General features: G+C 51.1%; 1 protein-coding gene across 1 annotated transcript in view; it reads right to left on the bottom strand.

The window, feature by feature from the left end:
- GABRR1 (gamma-aminobutyric acid type A receptor subunit rho1) overlaps positions 1-8,806 on the bottom strand; it is a 26,297-nt gene extending 17,491 nt beyond the window's left edge. Inside the window, exons 1-3 of the mRNA XM_004696247.4 lie at positions 8,773-8,806; positions 5,154-5,221; positions 2,070-2,293 (exon numbers count right to left, since the gene is read on the bottom strand). Coding sequence (XP_004696304.2) covers positions 2,070-2,293; positions 5,154-5,221; positions 8,773-8,791 — 311 coding nt within the window. The 5' untranslated portion in view covers positions 8,792-8,806. The remainder of the gene's footprint in view (positions 1-2,069; positions 2,294-5,153; positions 5,222-8,772) is intronic.
- Positions 8,807-9,189: the final 383 nt, after the last annotated feature.

The following is a 9,189-nucleotide window of genomic DNA, read 5'->3' as shown; positions in this document are numbered from 1 at the left end:
TTTTGAGAATGATGAGGGAAATGAATGTACAAATGTGCTTTACACAATTGATGTATGTATGGATTGTGATAAGAGTTGAATGAGCCCCTAATAAAATGATTTTTAAAAAAAGAACACACCCCCCACAAAAAATAAGAACTAGGGGGAAAAAAACCCAAAGTGAAGCAAACCCATGATTTTACTTGCAGAGAAAGATTAAGTCTTCTGTTTTCAGGCCCCTGGTAGGTGAAGCTCACTGCTGACTGAACTTCATGGCATGGTTTCTTCTATCTGTGGCCACCTGTGGTCCTACTTCCTGTGGCCACACCCAACCATGGGGCGGGGGAGACTCTGCTGCTCCTGAGACCTGATAGTGACCTTTTCAATCTTCCCAGAGGTGTCGAGGGACTCTAGCTATTCCAGGCAACTAGCAACCTCCTGCTCACATACGGCTGTGTGTGTTCTCTTTACCAGTCACTGATGGCGTGTGAGCCAACACAAAGCCTGTGAACAGAACTGCACTATCAGCACTGGAGGAGCATGTCACAGCAAGTGGCCGAGTCCCTTCCCTGGGAAGGCCTGGGGCTCAGTCCACAGCCCCTCCTTGGGATGGGGCGTACCCTTGATTTCCAAAGGTGGTGGTGCAGCTAACTTCAATAGGACATGCTTGTGTTTCAGTTAACAGTTTTTCAGGCAGAACACTGAGGTGAGAAGGGAGTGGAAAACCTGTCTATCCAGACTCCAAACCCCAAGCCAAGCCTTATAACTAACTGTTGCATCTGGTTTTCTTGGCTGGATCTTCATGGAAACAGATCACCAGGCCTTTCTCCCATGGAATGACTGGGTGAGTTTGAACTGCCAACCTTTCAGCTAGCAGTCAAGTTCAAATGGTAGCATAGTGGTTACATAGATGGACTGCGATCTACAAGGTTGTCAGTTTGAAACCGCCAGTCACTCCTTGGGTGAAAGATGAGACTTTGTACTCCTGTAAAGACTTCGCATCTTGGAAACCCACAGGGACAGGTCTACCTTGTCCATTAGGGTCACCTTAAAAGACTTGATGGCAGTGAGGCTGAGGGGGATGAGGAGGAGTGCTAAAATGGACTCCCCAAAATGGGAATCCAGAGATTCGAGAAGGCATGCCTTTGAAAAGACTGTGTTATCTAGTTCTCGGATGCCTCTTAGCGAGACAAATCTTTTTTTATCAAAGTATGCTTCCCGCTTCCCGTCTTGTCAACGATGATTTATGTGATTTATGTCAATGATGGCAATGTTTCCAGTCCTTTCTTTGGCTGAGAAAACATTACACAAATTCTCCCATATGATTAAATGAATTCAAGAAGCGTTTCCAGATTTCAAAGTATATTTTGTGAATCAAGCATGAGAAGTAAAGTGAACTTTTAAAAACTGAAGTATAGCCTATAGTATTAAACACACACACACAGAACCAACTCACTGCCACTGAGCTGACTCCGACTCTTAGCGACCCTAGAGAGCAGAGTAGCACTGCTTCTGTGAGCTTCCGAGGCTGTAACTCTTGATAGAGTAGAAAGCCCCTCTTTCTCCTGATGGTTTCAAACTGCTGACCTTGCAGTTAGCAGTCCGTTATGTAACCATGATGCAACCAGGCCCCCTAACCTAAAAGGATAGGCATCTGAAACGGAAACAAACAAAAGACCCCACTACTGCTGCGTTGATTCCGACTCACAATGACACCGTAGGGCAGTGTAGGACTGCCCCCATGGGGCTTCCCAGGTGGCAATCTTTCTGAAATAACTTCCTGGCTCTGGGGAGTGGCTAGGGGTTTCAACAGTCAACCTTCTGGTTAGCGGTGGAGTCTTTAACCACTAGGTTTTCTTGAGAAATGTTCCAAATAGATTTTCAAGATCACATAGCCTTTCACATGTCCATTCCCGTGGAGTTAGTTGTCCTTGGAGATGACAGCGGGGCACGGGAAAGTTAGATGCATTGCTAGTCGCAGCCCCAAAGCCCACCTGCTGATGTGAAACCAGTGATGCGTTTCTTCCCAGGCCCTGGGTGTGAGGGGACAGGAGGAGGGTGGAGGGGCGGCGGCGGGGGGTGGGGCTGACCTGAGGCTATAGAGCACTGTCCCATCGGGCTGCACGCGCAGCATGACGTTGTCTGTCGTGGTGCCGTGGATGAAGGAGCGCTTGGAGTGCACGAAGAACACGTCGGGCACCCAGATCTTCTTCACCAGCCGCCCGTCAAACGTCATGCTGAGGTTGTTGGTGCCGGGGAAAGACAGCCTCTCGTCCTTCCAGTAGTGCCTCAAGTAGAGGGTCATCGTGAAGTCCTGCCGGGGGAGGGGCCGAGAGGGGAAGTCACAGACACACACCGCCCCCCCACTCCCGCCCACTGGGGTTCCCAGCTGAAGACACGGTGCCCTCCCTGTGAAGCCTGCCACCTGCAGGGGGTTGGAGCTGAATCAAGCGAGCCTCCTCCGGAGGGTCTTGTCTCCTGTCTCTGGGGTGGGCTCCTTGGGAGGACGAGAACACTGCCGGGGAAGAAGTCGGTGTTCCCCATCACGGTCACCGGGGCCGGGACATGGAGCTCTGCACTGGGAAGAGGACTCCTGGCAGGCTCCCAGGCAGACAGCGGGTGCGCCAGAGAAGGGAGGGGAAGCTCTGGAAGCAGCTCTTGGCCTGAGGTGGGGGTGCCGGATGTGTACCCCAGCCCCCAGGCCCTCAGCTGGGACAACCACGAGGCGTGCTCTTGGACTGTCAGTGGGACGATCCCGGGAGGGCTGGGTTCCACACAAGGAACCCAGTGAGGTTATTAGCTGCTATCAGGCCAGCCTCTGACTCCTGGTGACTCAGGCGCACGAACAAAGTGCTGCTTGGTCCCACGATGGCTGTGGCTAGGGCCCCTGCCGGCTGCATGGTGTTCGACGGCTGGTTTTCAGAAGTATGAAGACAAGGCAAAGCAGAAACAGTAGAAACCTTCATGTAAAACCTCAACATGTGAAGCTATTGTTTCTTGACATCCTGTGGGGGCAAGCTGTTTGTTCTGTAGGCTAACGGGACAGGACCTCCACCTTTCAAGGCTCAAGCCGTGGAAGGAAGCTGACAGCTCCACCGTAGGAGCTGATAGAAGCAGCTGCTGGTCTGTCTCTCTGAGATAAAACAGACACTGGCCTCCTGCTCCCTGCCAAAGCTGCAGAAAGCAGCCGCCTGCAAACTTATCAGTTGCTTCATGTTCCCAACCTCATCCTCCCCTCTTGTCCATGAAAAACTTAGTTGAAGCGTTAATGCTGCTTTGTAGATTCATAAAGAATACTCTTAAACTGTTCTTCTGTGTAAACCTGACATGCGTTACAGGTTTCGTCAGAGAAAGTATTTAAGCCTCTGCCTCGAATAAAACTCTGGGCTCTGACGTCTCTAGTTTTCTCAATTACAGGTCATGGCCTCTCGAACCCGTTTGTGATGTAAGGTAAGGGCTGGTCCCAATATCAATGTTATCTTACAACCTACACTCCATCCAGGGAGATGTGTCCCTCTCGCTAACCCATCCCACACTTTTCGATTGATGCCACATCAAAAAGACAGTTTGTGGATCCTTGAGGGATGAAAAACGTGTTCCTTTAAAATGTCCTTTGAGTTTTGGATTAAAAGACTGAAGGGACAAGACCCAGGGAAATCCTAGTAGGCCCGCCCTGCTGCCTTGGAAGGCGGAGCAGGTGCCTTGTCCTGATGGAAAATGGCTTTCCGGGCCTTTTCTTCACCACTGCAGTTCTCGATGTTCTTAAAACTTCTTTGTGATAAACCTCCAAGAGGGCTCTATGTTTTCAGGAAAATCCACCAAGACTACTCCTTTGGAATCACAAAAGACAGCTGTGTGGCCTTCCGAGCTGAGCTCTCTGCCTGCAGATCGGCTGAGAGCTACTGTGTTGATTGGATCTTCTTTTCAGAAGGCCCTCCAACAGGCCCAAGGCTTGGAGAGCTTGTCTGCAGCATCCACTGAGTGCGAGGCACCTGTAAACGCCTCCTGTTTCTGACAAACCCGTGCAGGTGTGAAATGAAACCCTAGCCCCAATGCTTTCTTACCCTAGCACGTCCCCCAAACCATCTGCATCAGGAGCTGACCCCGACACCTGGTCAGCGTCACAGCAGCATGAGCAAGGTTCCCCTGGCAGACAGACGGTGGCTGCAAGGGGGGCGCCCTGGCTGGGGGTCAAACTCGGGTCTTCCGGATGGAAGGTGAGAATTCTACCACCGAGCCCCGAATGCCTTTAGCAAGTTTGATCCCATAACCTCGTTGCTTCCTTCCCTCTGGGGTTTCCCAGGATCATTTCTCAAATAAATTACTTGTGTTAGTTAGAATGCTTGTCTCAGGCCTGCTTCTTGGGGAGCCCAAATTAAGGCGCTGAAGTCAAGGAGTGGCAACATGTTCCAGTTTTAATCTAACCCCAGCGAGCAGAGGGTAAAGGGACACCCTTTCACGTCTGCATTTCCACAGCCGGTCACAGGCTTCACAGGGACCAGATGTGTCCAGCCATTTGGTCCTCCTATTACATGTGGGGTCTGCGGCGGGGGCGTGTATGTTTTTCCTTATGTGAAATCCAGGAAAGGTAAATCTATAGGGACAGCCACTGGATTCATAGTTTCCTGGCCTTAGGGGAAGGTGGGGAGCTAATAAAAGTGAGGACAAGAATGAAGAAAAGGCTGTAAAACAGACTGCGGTGCCAATTGCACCATTCTTTTTCATATAGTTAAACCATTGAGATGTGTGGTATGGAAATTAAATGTTAATAAAACTGGGAAGAAGAAAAAAAAGAGAGAGAGCTTGAGCATTCCCACCTCCCAGGAGAGTTGTAAGGACCTCTAATGGCTCAGTGGGTTACGTGTTAGGCTTCTAACCACAAGGGTTGGCAATTCAAACCCACTCACAACTGCTTAGGAGGAAGATGAGGCTGTCCCCTCCCACAAAGACTGACAGCCTTGGAAATGTAAAGGAGAGATTTTACTCTGTTCTACAGGGTTGCTGTGACTCAGAAGCAATTGGACAGCACTGTTTGTTTGTTTGTTTGTTTTGGTAGGAGAGGTGGAACACAGGCAGCTTAGGTGTAGAGAGTACCCAACCCAGGACAGGCCCAGTGTACACCCCGCCCCCTCTGGCTCCTGCCAGCCCACAGCCCTGGCCACAGAAACATTTACCATGTCGACTTCTGAGATGCTGTCCAAGCTCTCCACCTGTACATCCACACCCACAGGGATGGCTGGGCCTGGAAGGAGACATGGCAAGGGCACCCACTCTTTTGACATAAACTTTTCCTGGAGCAGAGGAAGGGGTGTTTCCCACAAACTAGGTATCGTGCCAGATCTAAAGGGTTAGTGTGGCCACATGGTAACCTGAAGTCAAGCCAGAGATAATAGGCTGGAACCACCATCGGAGTCTCTGGAATCAGCAAAGGTAAATTGTGTTGTTGTTGCTCTCTGAATTGCCCAGTGATTCTGAAATGAGGAAATTGATCGATAGCCTCCTTCTTTGGATGCATGCCCAGCTAAAGGGATGGTGAAGACAAAGGTCAAAGGGCAGGCCTGATCAAAGGAGTAATTGCATGACTCCTTAACATGAGGTCACCTGCTTTGTTTCTTGTATTTACCTTTGAGTTTGCACAGTCTGAGACTCCCTGGTGGTGTCTTGGGTTAAGTGTTGGGTTACTAAGCAGAAGCCTGGCGGTGCGAACCCACCAGCAGCTCCACAGGATAAAGATGAGGCAATCTGCTTCTGTAAAGACTTAGAGCCTCAGAAACCATAGCTCACCTTGAGCAGAAGTCAACAGCTCCAGGGCAGTGGGTATTTTAAGGAGCTCTGGTGGCCCGAGCATGAAAGCTCTTGCTGCTCACAGAAAGATTGACCATTCAAAGGAGAAAGATGGGGCAATCCGTTTCCATGCAGATGTACAGCCTCTATGGGGAAGTTCTACTCTTCTGGAGAGATCCTCGGAGTCAGAATCAGCTAGACAGACATGACTGGGTTTGGTTTGCACTCTCTTTTATCATAAGAAGCCCAGGTGTGCTGTCAAGACCACTGACTACAAGATCAGCAGTTCAAATCCCCAAGCTGCTCTATAGGAGAAAGATGAGGCTATGCTGCTCCTGGAAAGATTTACATTCAGAAATCCTATATGGGGTCACGATGAGTTGGAAAGGTGGCGTAGTGGTTACAAGCTGGGTTGCTAACAGCAATGTCAGCAGTTTGAAACCACTAGCACTCCTCGGGAGAAAGATGGGACTTTGTAGTCCTCTGAAGAGGGACAGTTTCAGAAATGCACAGGAGAGTTGTACTCCGTCCGCACCCACTCTATGGCAGTGAGAGAAGAATCGAGTTGGAATCCACCGATGGCAAAGGGTTTGGATTTGGGTGGGGCTCTTTCATCACAGAAGCCAAGCTCTCTGTCTGGCCGTGAACAAGGCCTTGCTAAGTGTGTTTGTTTCCTCATTCAGCTCACTGCCAGGGAGTCAATTCCAGGGCTGACAGAATAAGAAATTACCAAAACATGGATGGCTTTAATAACAGGAATTTATTTGCCCATCGTTCAGAAGGATGAACGTGGCTGTGCCAGCTCCTTCCGTGAGCCCCTGCAGTGAGTGGCTGGGGGTCACTGGTCGGAGGGGCGTCTTTGTCCCATAGAGGTGCATCGACCTCCGCCCTCTGCCCTCGTGGGCGTTTCACTCAGAGGCGGGTACCACTCTCGGCACAGCCCCTTTAGCAGCGCCAAAGCACGCTGATCCCCTCAAAGGTGCATAGTCACAGGTTCAGGAAGGAGGCCTTCGGCATCAGGACTCGGGGAGGGCTCAGTAGCAGCCTGCAGTGTGCGGATGGCCCGGCCTGGCTTGCTGAGAATCATGAAGAATCAATCAGTGCACTTACTGAGGAAGAGCCAAGAACTCAGCCGTAAGCACGGACGGCAACTCGATAGAAAACCAGACCCCTCAGCTGGGCCAACAGATCACACACGCGCAACAAACACACGTAGGAGCGGCTGCAGTTGTTGAAGGTCCCGTTTCCTTGGAGCCGCGATCAACACTCATACAAGCAGCAGCCAAGAAAGCGAATGGTGCCGAGTCTGGAACTTCAGGTATGCCGATACACTCACCCCCTGGGGTTCTGATTTCAGCTAAGCTTCGGGCTCAAGCTGCTGCGCAAGCCCTCCTGAAAGAGCCGAAGAGCCCAGATAGCACTGTGGGGACTGAGACGCATATGGCTCCCTTCGTACTATTCCCCAGCTCCTCTTATGCACGCGAAAGCTGGGCAGAGAATCAAGAAGACCAGGGAAGAATTGATGAATTAGACTTGGCATTGGAAGTGGCAAGAATATTGAAGATACCATAAATCACCAGAAAAAGAAACAAATCTGTCGTGGAAGAAGTACAGCCAGAATGCACCTTGGAAGAAAGAAGGGCAAGACTTCGTCTCATGAACTTTGAACATGTTGCCAGGCGAGGGCAGACCCCGGAAAAGGGCCCCCTGCTTGAGGGTAGAGAGTCAGAGAACCAGAGGCAGACCTGGGATGGGAGGATTGACACAGTGGTGGCTCCTATGGGCTCCAACCTCACAGCAACTGTGAGGATGACGCAGGCCGGGGCAGGGTCTTGTTGGTTGTACACTGGGCGGCTGTGAGGGAGAACTGAGTGCAGGCACCTAGTGACAACAGGAAGGACCCGCCATCCTTACGGGAGCAGGCTGCCACACTCCCCTCCCCCCACTCCCACCCACAGAATGGCTGGTGGGTTCAAACCCTTGACCTTTCTTGGTGAGCACTGGAGGGCTTAGTCAGGGCTTCAGCAGGGCTCCTTCCCAGTAACGGGCCTGTGGAGTCTGCTTGTTTTCCTATCTACTTTCAGACCTGTGGGGCATGCGAGGGACACCCTGAATCATCCTCAGAGAAAAGACTAATTGGATCCCAAAAGAGCAGGTTAGGGGCAAGACAGACTCCCGTACAGGGCCCAAAGGAGACTGAACAAAGAAAAGACATGAGAATGATTTTTTTTAACTGGGGAAAAATTTTTTTTCCCCTCTAGGATAAAACCTCATAAGAACAAACCCTTCTTTGACACCATGAGGGTGGAAAGCTGGCAGCCAGCTGCCGCCTAAGCTTCAGAGGGTTTGGGCCTCCCTCTGCTCCAAATCATGATTTTCTCAAGTTATTTTTATTTAATTAAGCCTAACAGACCATGCTTTGTCCTGGGGTAAGTAGCCATCGCGCCAGCTGCCAGCTCCCAGAGGAGAACAAATGTGGTCCAAGGTTATTCTGTCAAAGCACGTTCAGGCAACAGCTCAAAGCTGCCATCACCCAGTCTCCCCAGCTCTCCTGCTCAGGGCTGGGCCTCGTGAGCAGCTGAGCCTGTGTGGGGCGGGCAGATGGTCAGAAGATGCTGTGCGGTGCATCAGCCCCAGCTGTGGCAGACCTGATACGGCAGGAACCAAGCTGTGTGGTCCCTTGGCTTGATTTCCCGCCTACAGACAGAAACTGAAAACAAACCCTTTGCCCTCATGGTAATTCCCACTTGATGGCAACGTCTCTGCCCCCACGGCAACCCCACTTGTTACAGAGAAGAACCGCTCCCCACTGCGGTTTCCGATGGAGAAAGGGGTGTCATCTTATGGAAGTAGGCTGCCAGGCCTTTCTTCTGCGACACTCCTGAGCACGTGGATGAAAGCTACTGACCTTTCGGTTAGTAGCCAAGAGCAGGGCGTTTGCACCACGGGGGACCTTGAACAGAAGGGCCGGAGAGAAGACACCCACCCTCGAGCATGCGCGCCTCGTACCTCCGAAGCCAGGCCTCATGCTGAAGTCATGGTCCTCTATCCTCAGGAGTTGCTCGGACTTTGTCGGTGGGGATTTGGTGATGTCGGGGCTTCGTTTGAGATTTGGGCTGTGGAGACAGAAAACAGGCCGATGGCAGGTTTGAACCTTTCCAGATGTTATGGATTTGATGGTGACAGGCTTGAGGGACTGTGGTATTTCTTCCTTTCAGCTGCTGGGCATCCCCTTTGCTGTTGCTCTGGCTTTCTGGAGAAAGAAACTGACCCAGAAGGCCCAACGCAGTGCTGCCCAACTGTGGCCACTGACTTAAATGACCCAAAGAACTTAGAAATGCTAATGTCCAAGCCCTGCTCTAGGGATTCTGGCTTGGTTGGCTGGGGGTCTGACAATGGAGCCTGGGAGTTTATATTTTTAAAACC

This window comes from Echinops telfairi, unplaced genomic scaffold (genome assembly GCF_000313985.2).
Source record: "Echinops telfairi isolate 266 unplaced genomic scaffold, ASM31398v2 ScPeMD7_3533;HRSCAF=4204_0, whole genome shotgun sequence".
NCBI classification, from domain to species: domain Eukaryota; kingdom Metazoa; phylum Chordata; class Mammalia; order Afrosoricida; family Tenrecidae; genus Echinops; species Echinops telfairi.
Note: the sequence above shows the minus strand (reverse complement) of the source record. Positions and strands in the feature narration are given on the sequence as shown.